The sequence below is a fragment of the Salpingoeca rosetta genome (assembly GCF_000188695.1).
Source record: "Salpingoeca rosetta unplaced genomic scaffold supercont1.33, whole genome shotgun sequence".
NCBI lineage: Eukaryota > Choanoflagellata > Craspedida > Salpingoecidae > Salpingoeca > Salpingoeca rosetta.
Genome location: NW_004754901.1, coordinates 576,356 through 591,064, shown reverse-complemented (window position 1 = coordinate 591,064; position 14,709 = coordinate 576,356). Strand labels below are relative to the sequence as shown.

Genomic DNA, 14,709 nt, shown 5'->3' with positions numbered 1-14,709 from the left:
CATCTAGTCATATTCACCCTGACAACCATCCTCACCCTACCCACCCATATGGTCGTTCACCGTTCTACCTACCGATTCTACACCGACACCTAATGAATGCTAGACAACTGTCTTAAATGTGAGACGACGAATATGAGCTGGGGACAGCTCCTCTCAGCAGCAGCTCGGTGACATAGTACAACACAGACTGTGCGCAAGGCATGTGCCCAACTGCTTTCCACGCGAGCGAGCAGCACGGGGTGGGCTGGTAGGTACTCAGAACTTGAGGTAGAAATACCTACTCAAAACGCATGGCAGACACACCACAATACAGCTTGACATACAGCTTGACATAGCCTCAGCTACAGCTGCAAACACACACACACACACAGACACACACACAGACACACAGACACACACTCTCTCTCTCATACACACGCACATGCACACGCACACACTCTCTCTCATACACACACACACACTCACTCTCATACACACGCACATGCACACGCACACACACTCTCTCATACACACGCACACACACACACACACGCACGAACACACACACACACCGCCTTGCTTCTGCCACAGGCTGACGAGCTTGGGCTGGGACACAAAGCCCATGTCGACGTCTTGGTCATCCGTGAGCAGAAAGAAGATGGACGCCTTCCTACCAGAAGACACATGCGACGCCGCCACACCGCAACACATCAACACGAGCAGTTGTACCACCGCCACCACCATCATCCTGCGTCTCATCATCATCATCCTTCCCAGTCAACATAAAATTTCTCAGCAATGAATGCAACGCCTGTCTCTCACCCAGCATGGTGACGTTGTGACACGACACGTTCCTCACCACCACCACCGCACACAGGCACACACAACCAATACTTCAATCGCCCACCGACGACCCTCACGACCAGGGCACCCGTGTCAACGAGCGGTGCAGCAGAGGCAGTGCTGGGAAGCCACTCGTTAACAATCACAACCCAACCATTCCCTTGTCAAGCACAAGTGACTGTGACGCCGACCATCAACATCAGCGTGGTCGAGTGGTTGTTCACATCACTTCTCATCACCGACAACGACAACGACAATGCGACAACGCAGAACGGCAGACTGACAGTCAATAGAACAGTCCTTCAAACACATACACGCACACACACACACACACACACACATCCCTCACATCCGCACACACACACATTCCATTTCTGTGCTCTGTTCACCGCAAAGCGCTATTCGTGATCACATACATCACTGTAGCTTATGCAGTGTATTGCAGACACATATGGACGTGTAAGAAAACAAAGCAAAGCAAAGCAAAGCAAAGCAAAGCAAAGAACAGCATCGTGTGCACATGCACATGCACGCAAACACACTGTCCTCCACACGTCTCTCCCCCCCCCCCTCTCTCTCTCTCCCTCCTTTACACGTGTAGGCATGCACTCCCCGCGCAATTACAATCAATCACGTACATGCACACACATGCACACACATAATCACACACACACACGAGCACATGGCTCCCTGTCTCCCAAGCGCGCGGACACGTCGAGCTCAGTCGTACAGCGGGATGTCCTTGATGACCTTCTTGATGCAGCCCAGCAAATCACACGACTGCGGCAGCGTCGGGTTCATCCCGACCAGCACCACATGGCCCTCCTCCTTCTCCCCTTGCTTCCCCTTCCCCTGCTGCTGCTGCTGCTGCTGCTCGAGCTGTTCCAACGCGGCCAGCATGGCGTCCTTGGTTGCCCTGTGTGCCATCTGCGGTGCCCTCTTGTAGAGCGCAGACCGGAGAACGCACACGTAGAACATGGCAATCCAGTCATCCTCGATGTGGCGTTTCACTCGCTCGTCACCAGCTGCACGGATGCGTGCTGACCGCTCAGGCAGGTCCCTGCGAAGAGCAACCTCAGCCGGCTCGAGTTCCGCTGCCTCCATGACATCGGCGTCACAGCCAGCCAGTTCGAAGTCGATAAGAGAGGCTTTGTCGCCGCTCACGACCACGTTGGCGCAGCGAATGTCATGGTGAACGAGACCAGCCGCTGACAGGAGAAACAAGCTGTTGCAGAGCTGCACCACGTGCTGTTCGTGAATGTGAGCGCGGGTCGACCCGAGGTGGGGCACCGCAATCATCTGCGTGTCGTTGCCACTGCTGCTGATGATGTTGCTGCTGGTGGTGTTCGTGGTGCTGCTGGTGGTGTTCGTGGTGCTGCTCTTGCTGTTGGTGGTGGGGATGCGACTGCAAGCGCGTTGCCCGTTGACATACTTCCACATGTTCTCAATCTCTTCAGCACACAAGTCGCCAGCACGGTGCCCAGTCTTGATGAACTTGCACACGTATCCGCTGCCTTTGTTGGCGACGGAACTGAGCACTTTCGGTGCCTCTGCTAACAGCACAGCGATAAGCACAACCAGCATCATATGAATCACACCACACACGAGCACAGGCATGGGCGCAATGGTGCATACAACGCTGCACAGCGACCGCCTTTCAACCACACACACACAAACAGAAGCAGAGAGAGGCAGAGAGAGGAGGGGGCGGAGAGACAGGCGCATGTATGCACACACACATACTACATACAGACGCAGGCACACACACATGCACACACCCACACATGCATACACACACACGCACATACAGACGCAGACGAGCAAGCAGCAAACAACACACCTTTGCCGCTGTCGGGGTTGAAGTGCAGCACATGGGGCTTCATGACATTCAGCGCAAAGTCGCTGCCATGCTCAGTGTTCTGCTTGATGGCGTGGGCGTACTTCGCGTGGAGGAAGTCCGCAAAGCAGGAAATGGCCAGAGCAGCCTGCCCAATGTTCTTCGTCGGCATGGACATGATGTTGTGGGCAACCACCTTCACCACTCCACCGGCGTTGGCCACCATAAACTCCACAACGGTGGTCTGCACCGGGTTGACACGCAGCCCAAACATCGCCAGCCCAGCGAGCAGGGGCAGCTTCTCCAGAGGCACGTGCTCGCCTGCAATGCGGTGCACGTTCGCCACAATCGCGTGGTGTGCGTACGCTGCCAACTGGCCAAGCGAGTCAGCATCCTCGCCTAGCGTGAGCTCAAACACGGCCACTTTTGTGTTTGTACGACCATCCACCATCACAATGTCTGTTGTGGGGCGGGTGCCTGGCTTGAACCTGGCCAACGCAAGGCGGCAAGCGCAACAAGAGCACGGCACGTTCCCTGTAAGAAGTCGGCACTCGCAGCACCACAAGCAGCACAGGGCACGCAAGAGAGCGGGAACAAGGATACAGCAAACACCCGCCAACGACTGGGCACAACATGCACCGCACAACGTACGTCATGATTGGGACCTCACTGTTGAACGTGACCCAGGCTCCGAGGCGCAAAGCCATGGCGTTGAGGTGCTGAGCGATATCGGTACGCATCTCCGCTTCGTTGGCCCATCCTGTTGTCAGCAGTTTTGGTGAAGGCAAACCTGCGAGCGCGCGGTGTGTAGTGTGTGTGTGTGTGTATGTGTGTGTGTGTGTGTGCGTGTGTGTGCGTGTGTGTGTGTGTGTGTGTGCGTGTGCGTGTGTGTGTATAGGCAGGGGTGAGATGCAAACGTGCACGCATTGCACGATGGTGTCACAATCACATCTCACATCACAACCCTTCATGTGCGCTTGCGCACACATCGGCAATACACCACCAAACACCACATGATGATAACGACGCTGATAAACGCTCCAGGGCCAAGTACACGTGTCTGCACGTGCACTTGAAACTGAAAGCAGTGCAAACACAGGCAACAACAGACTTCGCCACGTCCTTACCTTGTGGTAGGTCAAGCGTCACTCGGTCCTCGCGGGGGCAGTGTGGGTCGGCGCTGGAGACCAGCAGCTGTTCGATTTCGTGAATCTTTGCAATCACTGCTTGTGGCGTGATGTCATCAGCCTTCAGCTCAAACTGGAAACGCGAAAACAAGCACGCATGCACACACGCACACATGCACATACACACGAGTGTGTTGACACAAAGGCGTGCGGGACGGGCGGTTGGTGAGTGGCATGGGGAGGAGTGCACACATGGCGGCACGTCGTTTAGTGGTGGTGGTGATGATAATGACACCAAGCACATGAGACACACACACACACACACACATACAAGCACACAAAAAAGCACAGAAATACACAAGCACACAGTCGCACTCATATATTCTCGCTCGCACACACACATGCACGCACATGCACGTTTACAGAAATGAGCACAGCACTACTGTTCCACCAGCACCGCCCGCACACACAGAGCGCAGCGGCGACGGATGTCATTGCATTGCAGCACCTGTTTTGCGAGTGGCTCTCGCCATATGTCGGTGAAGAACTGGGCATTGTCCGGCCAGTAGACGAGATACGGGTTCTTCTCGGGCTTGGTGATGCTGCTTGGTGGCGTCATGAAGAAGAATTCTGCACGCACACACACACACATAGCAGTGCAATCAGCGCGCATGAGGGGCGGAGAATTGTCAAAACAAGCGTGAATGTGTCGCATGCGTGACTATGGTGGTGGAGGCTACCAATGCAAATGCCAACGACAGTAACTGTGACACAGTGACAAAGGCAGCGATCATTACAGTGGCAATGGCAGTGACAGTGACAACGACGATACAAGCAAACGTGTTGTGCGCTGTGTGACATCAACGCAAAACATCACACACACACACACGCAAACAGGTGGACGCTTGACCTTGTGTCATCAAGACAACCAAAACAAGCAGGGCCGTCTTCACCACCACATCCGCACGAAAACACACAAAGAGGTGGATGACAGCATACCGTCTCTGATCGCGGCAAGTGAGCTGATCTTCTTCTCCGCAACGCGCTTCTCGATATCTTGGAGAGCAGATAGAGTGATAGTGGCCAGTCGGGGCGGGCCAGCAGCGGCGGGCACAAGGCCGGCCTCCCATGCTGTCGCCAGGGCGTCGTCCACCACCTGCGACACCACAGTCCACAGATGCTCGGCACTTGTGGTGTGTGGCAGCGGCTCACCTGCCGCCTGCAGCAATGTCGTCAACGCGCGCACCCACACTTTGTGTTGCTGTTGCTGCCACTTCTTCGTCCATTCTTCTTCATCCCTCCTCCTCTTTTCTTCTTCTCTCATCCGTTTTTCTTCTTCCCCTGTGCTCTCGTCTTCATCCCTCACCCTCTCCTCTTCTTCCCTCATCCTTTCTTCTTCTTCCCTCACCCTCTCCTCTTCATCCCGCACCTTCTCCTCTTCATCCCTCATCCTTTCTTCTTCATTCTCCTTGATGATTTTCTCCATCGCTCTGCGCAGGTTATCACGTTGCACCAGCAGCGTGGCAAGCTGTTCCTCCAACTGAGTCACATTCCTCTCCGCCGCTGCAAATGCCTGTTGGTCGGTCGGCGATGCCAAACCAGCTTCGGCCTGTGCGTGCGTGAGCTCATTTCTCTTGTCCCCGATCCGCTGTGCATTCACGTTCCTCGCCTCCTGGATGCGTTGCTGTCTGTCGTGTCTGTCGCGCATGCGTTGCTGCCTGTCGCGCATGCGCTGCTGCCTGTCGCGCATGCGCTGCTGCCTGTGTTGTTGCTGCTTCACTCGCTCAGCATCGCGCTTCACCCTCTCCACCTCCGCCATCATCCTCTCCATCTGCTCCCGCGCAAGGGCCGCCCAGACCTTGTCATGCTCCGCCTGTGCAGCCGCAAGCTGTTGTTGTGCGGCCCGCACACCCTCTTCCTTCTCCTCCAATACGTGCTGCAGTCTGTCAATCATTGAGCTGCACTCATCCAGGGTCCATCTTTCCAGCAGATAGAGCATGTCGTCCAGCCTGCTGCTGCTGCCGCTGCTGCCTTGCTGCTGCGCGCATACTTCTTGCAGCTGCGTAATGGTCGCAAACCGCGCGGCTGCCTCCGTTATGATGGATGCCTGTGCATGACGATGGTGTTGTGACGGTGGGGTAAGAGGTGATACCGGTCTGTGGCGGGGGGTGTGAGGGGGTGGGGGATTCGGTTGCTGCATCGCAAGGCAGTGCTGTGTCAATGTGTGCTTGTGCATGCGCAATTGCAGAACCTTGGAGGCCACGCGGGTTTCAGTTCGTTTCAAGTCTCTCTGAAAAGAAAAGACGGGGGGTGGGTTTTATGCACGAGAACATGAGGTGGGTGCGGGTATGAGCAACATCCTAGAACATCGTGGCGGAAGCCGAAATCACAGCACGTGTTGTGGTGATTGCACCGTGGTGGTGGTAGTGGTGGTGATGGTTGGTGGCTGCGATGGTTGTTGCTGTCTGTGGTGACTGTGGTCGGTGGTTGACGTACCACGCTGTTGCGTGAAGCCTGCTGGTGTCGACAGAACGGCGTTGTGGTGGTTGAAAGGGGTTGGGCAGAGAGTGTGGGTGAGCACAGAGGGTGAATGCAAACATCACACACACACACACAAGCAGCTGTGTTGCAGAGGAGAAATGATAACGGCGCTGTGGTGATGGTGGTTGCGCTGTGGTGGCGACGATCGTGATGCTGGTCTGCTTCTGCTGGCAGGACGAACACGTGTATCATGCAATCCAGCTTGTACTCGACAGACCATGAACACCTGCTGTTTCCGCTTACCCTTGAGGCCTGCTTATGTGCAACAGCACACGATTCAAGGCACGACACGCACAGAGCAGGCAGAAAGCAAGGAACATGTTGTGTTGTGTTTGAGTGAGATGCAATGGGCAGGGGAGAGTGTGTGTGTGTGTGTGTGCTGTGGCCAAGTGAACGTGCAACACAGCAGCATGGTCGCATTCCTTTGTACGTACTGCGTTGAATGTCGCAGAGCTCATGCTGCCGGACATGGTGTCAGAACAGGACTAGGCCAAGACAAAGGCGGGCACAAAGGCACAGGTAAACAGGAACGTGAGCCACACTGAGGTTGTGTGTGAAGTGAAGATGCACCACACAGAGATATGCACATACACATACACGCATCAACACACACACACACACACACACACAAGCAATCTCTGTTCTTCCGTACAGGATGCAAAGAGTGGGAAACACAGTAACACAGACGGTGTGGAAAGAAAACGAGGAAGGCGGGAATCGACAAGGGCAAGCACGCCAGTGTCGACACACGGGCACAGACGACACAAGACACAAGTGTGTGCTCAATCACTCCAAGGGATGACCGAATGAGCGAGAAGGAGACATAGAGCGCGCGCGGGAGATAGAGCGCGCAAAACAGAGAGCGCACGAAACAGAGAGCGCACGAAACAGAAACAGAAACAGAAACAGAGAGAGAGAGAGAGAGAGAGAGAGAGAGAGAGAGAGAGAGAGAGAGAGAGAGAGAGAGAGAGAGAGAGAGAGAGGGAGGGAGAGTGTGTGTGTGAGAACAGCAGAGCGAGACAAGGATGTGGACAAAGTAGAAAGAAAGTGAGAAAGGCGGGAATCGACAAGGGCAAGCACGCCAGTGTCGACACACGGCCACAGACAACACAAGACACCAGTGTGTGCTCAATCACTCCAAGAGATGATCGAATGAGCGAGAAGGAAACATGGAGCGCGCGCGGGAGATAGAGCGCGCGAAACAGAAAGAGCAAGACAGAGACTGAGAGACAGAACGCGAAAGAGAGACAGAGACTGAGAGACGGAAGATTAGGACAGGGGATAGAGAGACAATGAAAGAGACTGAGACTGAGAGAAACACGACAGCTCTGCACACACACACACACACACACACACACACACACACACACACACACACACACACACACACACACACACACACACACACACAGCACAGAGCACATACAACAACCTCTTCGTCGATGCGCCACAGCCCTCCTGACGCCGAATCGAAGCTGCCTCTCGTGCTTGCCATCCTTCGTGGTCTTCGTTGAATTTCGCGGCGGGATCATTAAATCACCCTCGAATCTTCGCTTGTGTGGTGTATGTAATTGGGGGAAAATTTGTTGAAATCTTCCACCATTCCCAGTGCTCAGAGATGAGGGAAGCAATCAAAACCGAAAGTGTGCTCATTTCAGACAGGCGCTTGCACGAGTGGGTGACTGGGTGATGTGAGGGAGTGAATGTCTGCTACTGAATGCTTGAATGCTATGTGAGCGGCCCAAGGGCCTCAAGCGTTGACAGACAGAAACCAAAAAGATCGATAGAAACCAAGTGTCTCCGTGTGTGTGTGCGTGTGTGTATATCTCCTTCGTGTGTGTGTGTGTGTGTATGTGTAGCCCTTCCTCCCTCCCCCCCACCACTCTGCGCTGTTGCTGCTGTCATCCGCAACTAATCCATGGCCACTTTTACTCCCATCATGCTGTCAGATGCACAAAGTAATGTTGTGATGTGACATCAAACAGAGCAAACGGGCATATGGCAGAGAGTAACGATCCCCTGAGAGAGCAGCGTCCCAACAGGAAGGAAGGCAAGGCCACGTCACGTGCGCACGACGCAGCACAACAGTGGGCCACAGCCCAGCGCAACAGCAACTCCTCTTCATTGCAAACACAACCAACAAGCAACGACGCGCACGACACACACACACACATGCACAAACACACAAACACACACATCACCACGCCAATCAAACCCCCCCTTGCTCCATCAGACGGGCTTGTCCTCACCATGCGTGAGGTAGTAGTGCAATCGCCGCAACTGCTCCAGAAACACAAACGTGAGGATCGTTTGTGGGCCCAGACGCGTAAACGCAGGCACCGTCCCCTTGAAGAAGGCGAGCGGTCCTTCCTGCTTGAGCGTCATGCCCGCACACTGCAGTGCGCTGCTGTATGTGCCCGGGGTCGCTGCCATCACGCGCGTCTTCACCACGTCGACCGGCTGTGTCAGCAGCGTGGCAACGCCACCGGCAAGCGTCGACGCCGTGAAGTGGGTGACGAGGTTGTCCTTGAACAGGCCGCCAGTTGTTGTCAGCAGCAGCTGCTTGAACGTGTCATATGAGGCGAGCTGCCCCGCCGTCATGAGCATGGCGCGAATCACGTTGGGCCCGAGCCCAGAGTACAACTTGCCAATGCCTTCCTCCCTGATGATGCGAACAAGGGCGTTGCCGACGTGCTTGTAGTTGCGGCGCTCGGCAGCCGGCAGCCGGCCATCATCCTGCATGCGCACGTTGCACACGTCCATGGGTGTGCCCACAATGCCACCGCACCCGCCCGCGGTCATGGCTGTTGCAAAGCGCTCGGCAGTCGTCAGCTGCCCGTCAGCCTTGCGGGCACTGAATTCAGCCTTGAGAAAGTCGTACACTGTGTGTGTGTGTGTGTGTGTGTGTGTGTGTGTGTGTGTGTGTGTGTGTGTGTGTGTGTGTGTATGTGTGTGTGTGTGTGTGTGTGTGTGTGTGTGTGCGTGTGTAGAGTTGGGGAAGAGCGCGGAGAGAGGGTACAGGAATGGCGGTCGGTGAGCCACGAGTATGGACGCAGACAGGCACCACAGAGACAGAGCAGCAGGCTATCAGGGGAAAGGGGGTGTTGAATGGTTGGTGTCCTGCTGTGAAGGACAGTTGATAGAACAGGTGCGCAAGTCACGCTGCAACACACGCAAACACACGCTCTTGTCGAGAAAAACACACACACGCACGCACAGGCACACATGCACACAGAAATACGCACACACACACATGCACACACGCACACGGATGCACACATGAACACACAGAAACACATGCAAGCGCAAACACATGCACACATGTGTACACGCACAGATGGGCGCATTTGGATGCCACACCTGCAAAGCGCGTGGTGGAGTATGTGCCCTGCCTGCCCAGAGAGGCGGTGAGGCCACGGTAGAGTGCGCGGAACCCTTCATTGCGAACAAGAGCCACTGCCGTCTGCACGAGTCCGCGCGGCGCCGTCCCAGGCGCTGCTCAGGCCGGCACAAACACGCAACCGTTGATGAGATACGGACAAGAGACGGCGAGAGAGAGTGAGGGAGTGAGAGCGTGTGTGTGTGAGTGTGTGTGTGTGTGTCTGAGTGTGTGTGTGTGAGTGTGTGTGGGAGTGAGAGTGAGAGAGAAAGAGAGAGTGTGTGTGTGTGAGTGAGTGAGAGAAAGAGAGAGAGAGAGAGAGAGAGAGTGTGTGTGTGTGTGAGTGTGTGTGAGAGAGAGGGAGGGAGGGAAGCTGAGGGGACGGAGGGACAGAGATGCAGAGAGGCAAAGGAAGAGGGAGGGGAAAGAGGGGGACAAGAGAGGCATCGACAGAGACAGGCAGAGAGTGTGTGGGGGAGCGTGCATGCGTAAGTGCGTGTGTGATGAGCTATGGTTCTGTCCACGGCTTCGCGTATCGCGTTCACCTCGAGCTGTCTGAGTTTTCCAAAGTAAAAGTCACGGTCCTTCTCCACGCCGTTGATCGTCAGCAGCAGTTGCCCCCGCTGTGTGCCTGCAAGCACGTGCGTGTACGAGAGAGACAGGCAGAGACAGACAGGCAGGCAATAAGCGTGTGTGTGAGTGAGTGAGTGTGAATGCAGAGCGATCGAATAAGCGCAGTGTATTTGCGTCGTGCTAAGCGGCGGTGTTGCTGGTTGTGGTGGCGAATGTGCGCATGAACGCACAACAGTCATCGTCGCACACAACAACTACAACAACAACAACTTAAACAACAACTTAAACAACAACAACAACTTAAACAACAACTTAAACAACAACAACAACTTAAACAACAACTTAAACAACAACAACAACAACAACAACTTAAGCCACGAGTGCACGAGGCATTGGCGTACGCTGTGACGTTTGCGACGATGTCATCAACGGTCATGAGCGTGAGGGCGCGTCGGCGGTACTGCAGATCATTGTACTTCTCCTCGATTGGCGCATACCCTTTGCCGTATGACAGGCGCAATCAACATGCAACAGCAGCGCGCGTGGTGCCAGAACACACGTCGAAGGTGAGTGAGTGAGTGAGTGAGTGAGTGAGTGAGTGAGTCAGTGAGTCAGTGAGTGAGTGAGTCAGTGAGTCAATGAGTGAGTGAGTCAGTGAGTCAGTGAGTGAGTGAGTGAGTGAGTGAGTGAGTGAGTGAGTGAGTGCGTGTGAGTGAACGTGTGGCACGTGTGAGTGCGTGTGTCTGGCAATAAACGCAATTGCATGTGCCATATCTGTCTACCTGATCCAAAACCTGCGACCTCTCCTTGCTTTGCAACAAACCAGTGCTTGTCTCGAAACGCCTTGCCTGCAAGCAGAAACAGGGGGCGCAGAGCGAGACAGCCGTTTCAACGGAGCACACGGACGAAAACACACACACACACACAGAAACAGAAACACACACAGAAACAGAAACAGAAACAGAAACACAACTACACGCACACAAATACACACATATGCACACACACGCATACACACATATGCACAGAAACGCGCATACACAGAAACACGCAAACACGCGTACACAAACACATACACCGACATACACACATATGCACAGAAACACACACATACACAGAGACACAAAGGCACAGCAGCTGCTGACCATAGTTTGGCGGGCGCGGCAGTTGCATTTGGCAGGAGGTGCGCATATTCTGGTGCAGGCTCTGTTGGGTCGTGGCATGACGGAGTGCCAACCATGATGAAGAAGGGGTCATCAGTCCCTTCCAGTGTCCGCAGGAAATTGGATGTCTTGTCCAACAGCAGCTGCCACGGCATGCCAGCGGTGTGCGGGGAGTGGTGGTGGTGGTGTGACGCATAGGATCAAGGAGCACGCAGCGTGGCGGCGTGTCCAGGTGGAACAACAGCAGTAGGCTTGCAGACAAAGCAAAATGACAACACTCACGCACACACAAACACACACACGCACGTACAAGTGCATACGCACGCACAAGTTCACAAGCACGCGCGCCACTCACGGACGTGTCACATACGTTTGGCAGGTACGTGTTGCCGTGTGGCTCCGGGGTTCCGTTGTTGGAGATCACGTAGTCGTAGTACACGCTGTTGCCTACATACATACATACATACATACATACATACATACATACATACATACATACATACATACATACATACATACATACATACATACATACATACATACATACATACATACATACATACATACATACATACATACATACATACATGGACAGCAAGGCGGTACATGAACTGGGAGCATAACCACTGCCAGGCTGGAAACCAGCATGCACGGCGCGTTCACACACACACGCACACACACACACACGCACACACCCATTTTCACATCTATACAGCCATGCATACACACACGAGTACACATACACACACGAGCATGTTCACGCATGTACACGCATGTGCACATGACCACACACGCACACGCATGCGCGTACATGACGAGCTTACGTGCTTGCCAGTTGTCCCATCCGCGAGGAACATGTTGCACACCACCGGCACTCGGGGCACCGTATCTGCACCCAAGACAATCGCACGTGTGCATGTGAATGTGTATGTATGTGCGTGTATGTGAGTATGAGTATGCGTGTGTATGTGCGTGTATGTGTGCGTGTGCATGTGTATCTTTGAATGCGTGTATGTACGTGGCTGCGTTCATGTGCGTGAATCCATCATACATGCAGCAACGAAACACTGTCGGTCGTGCGCGTGTCGACGTTACGCGTGCCACGATGCACGTACTGGTTCAAGTATTTGCCCGTGTACATTGTTGTGTAACCTGCAAGTGAGAGGTGACGTGTGGGGCAGTGCCAGCGATGAAAGGACACAACTGCAGCTGCAGAGGCCACTGAACAGGGAGCAAGCACCACAAACAACGACAAGCACATGCAGAGAGAGACACAGAAAGACAGGCACATACACGCGCGCTCCCTCCCTCGAACACACATGCAAACACACACACACACACACACACACACACACACACACACACACACACACACACACACACACACACACACAAACACACACACACACACACACACACACCGGCTTTTTCATGAGGTGGCCGATGTTGTGCCTCTCGGCGCCTTGCTGCCACGCAGTGCTGGAACAATTGCCCGGGATGGAGTTGTTGGTCATGGGGACGTTGTGGATGTACCTTCCCGTCTGGATGCCTGCGCGTGAAGGACAACACACAGGTGTGCTGGCAAAGGCTGCTTCCAATGTGGCTGCAAGGGCAACGCAGGAGCAGGCCAGTGGTGTGTCAGACTGTGCACAGAGAAAGAGAGGCAGGGCCAGCCTTGACGTCCGGTAGCCCCGTGGATGGGGGGGGGGGGGGAGGAAGGGAGGACGGCAGTGCGCAAGTGCGTGGCAAGCGGACAGCCGCACGGGTGGACAGATAGGTACACAGACATGAAGTAGAAATACATATTCAAACGCATGCACGCACACCACAATACAACTTGACATACAGCTTGACATACAGCTTGACATAGCCTCAGCTACAGCTGCAAACACACACACACACAGACACACACACACTCTCTCATACACACGCACATGCACACGCACACACACTCTCTCATACACACGCACACACTCTCTCTCATACACACGCACACACACACACTCTCTCATACACACGCACACACACACACGCACACACACACACACACCGCCTTGCTTCTGCCACAGGCTGACGAGCTTGGGCTGGGACACAAAGCCCATGTCGACGTCTTGGTCATCCGTGAGCAGAAAGAAGATGGACGCCTTCCTACCAGAAGACACATGCGACGCCGCCACACCGCAACACATCAACACGAGCAGTTGTACCACCGCCACCACCATCATCCTGCGTCTCATCATCATCATCCTTCCCAGTCAACATAAAATTTCTCAGCAATGAATGCAACGCCTGTCTCTCACCCAGCATGGTGACGTTGTGACACGACACGTTCCTCACCACCACCACCGCACACAGGCACACACAACCAATACTTCAATCGCCCACCGACGACCCTCACGACCAGGGCACCCGTGTCAACGAGCGGTGCAGCAGAGGCAGTGCTGGGAAGCCACTCGTTAACAATCACAACCCAACCATTCCCTTGTCAAGCACAAGTGACTGTGACGCCGACCATCAACATCAGCGTGGTCGAGTGGTTGTTCACATCACTTCTCATCACCGACAACGACAACGACAATGCGACAACGCAGAACGGCAGACTGACAGTCAATAGAACAGTCCTTCAAACACATACACGCACACACACACACACACACACACATCCCTCACATACGCACACACACACATTCCATTTCTGTGCTCTGTTCACCGCAAAGCGCTATTCGTGATCACATACATCACTGTAGCTTATGCAGTGTATTGCAGACACATATGGACGTGTAAGAAAGCAAAGCAAAGCAAAGCAAAGCAAAGAACAGCATCGTGTGCACATGCACATGCACGCAAACACACTGTCACTGTCCTCCACACGTCTTTCCCCCCCCCCTCTCTCTCCCTCCCTTACACGTGTAGACATGCACTCCCCGCGCAATTACAATCAATCACGCACATGCACACACATGCACACACACACACACGAGCACATGGCTCCCTGTCTCCCAAGCGCGCGGAGACGTCGAGCTCAGTCGTACAGCGGGATGTCCTTGATGACCTTCTTGATGCGGCCCAGCAAATCACACGACTGCGGCAGCGTCGGGTTCATCCCGACCAGCACGACATGACCCTGCTGCTTCTCCTTCTCCCCTTGCTTCCCCTTCCCCTGCTGCTGCTGCTGCTGCTGCTCGAGCTGTTCCAACGCGGCCAGCATGGCGTCCTTGGTTGCCCTGTGTGCCATCTGCGGTGCCCTCTTGTAGAGCGCAGACCGGA

The 14,709-nt window shown here is 54.4% G+C and overlaps 3 protein-coding genes across 3 annotated transcripts in view; all 3 read right to left on the bottom strand.

Moving 5' to 3' along the window:
• Positions 1-1,542: 1,542 nt before the first annotated feature.
• PTSG_10492 (serine/threonine protein kinase) lies at positions 1,543-6,797 on the bottom strand (the record flags this gene model as incomplete). Its single annotated transcript, XM_004988816.1, has 10 exons — positions 1,543-2,375; positions 2,663-3,147; positions 3,311-3,449; positions 3,787-3,919; positions 4,295-4,416; positions 4,786-5,005; positions 5,216-5,500; positions 5,567-5,893; positions 6,283-6,303; positions 6,762-6,797. The coding sequence occupies 10 exons, from the start codon at positions 6,795-6,797 to the stop codon at positions 1,543-1,545; spliced, it is 2,601 nt and encodes an 866-aa protein (XP_004988873.1).
• A 1,759-nt stretch (positions 6,798-8,556) lies between these two features.
• Positions 8,557-13,809, bottom strand: PTSG_10491 (dicarboxylate carrier protein; the record flags this gene model as incomplete). The annotated part of the gene is made up of 12 exons (XM_004988815.1): positions 13,493-13,809; positions 12,860-13,045; positions 12,558-12,594; positions 12,267-12,331; positions 11,813-11,889; positions 11,517-11,585; positions 11,425-11,485; positions 11,062-11,127; positions 10,681-10,777; positions 10,300-10,337; positions 9,688-9,822; positions 8,557-9,209 (listed from the first exon to the last, which is right to left on the bottom strand). The coding sequence occupies exons 1-12, from the start codon at positions 13,686-13,688 to the stop codon at positions 8,557-8,559; spliced, it is 1,680 nt and encodes a 559-aa protein (XP_004988872.1). The 5' UTR covers positions 13,689-13,809.
• Positions 13,810-14,464: 655 nt separating this feature from the next.
• PTSG_10490 (serine/threonine protein kinase) overlaps positions 14,465-14,709 on the bottom strand; it is a gene marked incomplete at both ends in the record, with an annotated part of 4,095 nt that continues 3,850 nt past the window's right edge. Inside the window, one exon of the mRNA XM_004988814.1 lies at positions 14,465-14,687. Within this exon, the coding sequence (XP_004988871.1) occupies positions 14,465-14,687 (223 nt within the window). The remainder of the gene's footprint in view (positions 14,688-14,709) is intronic.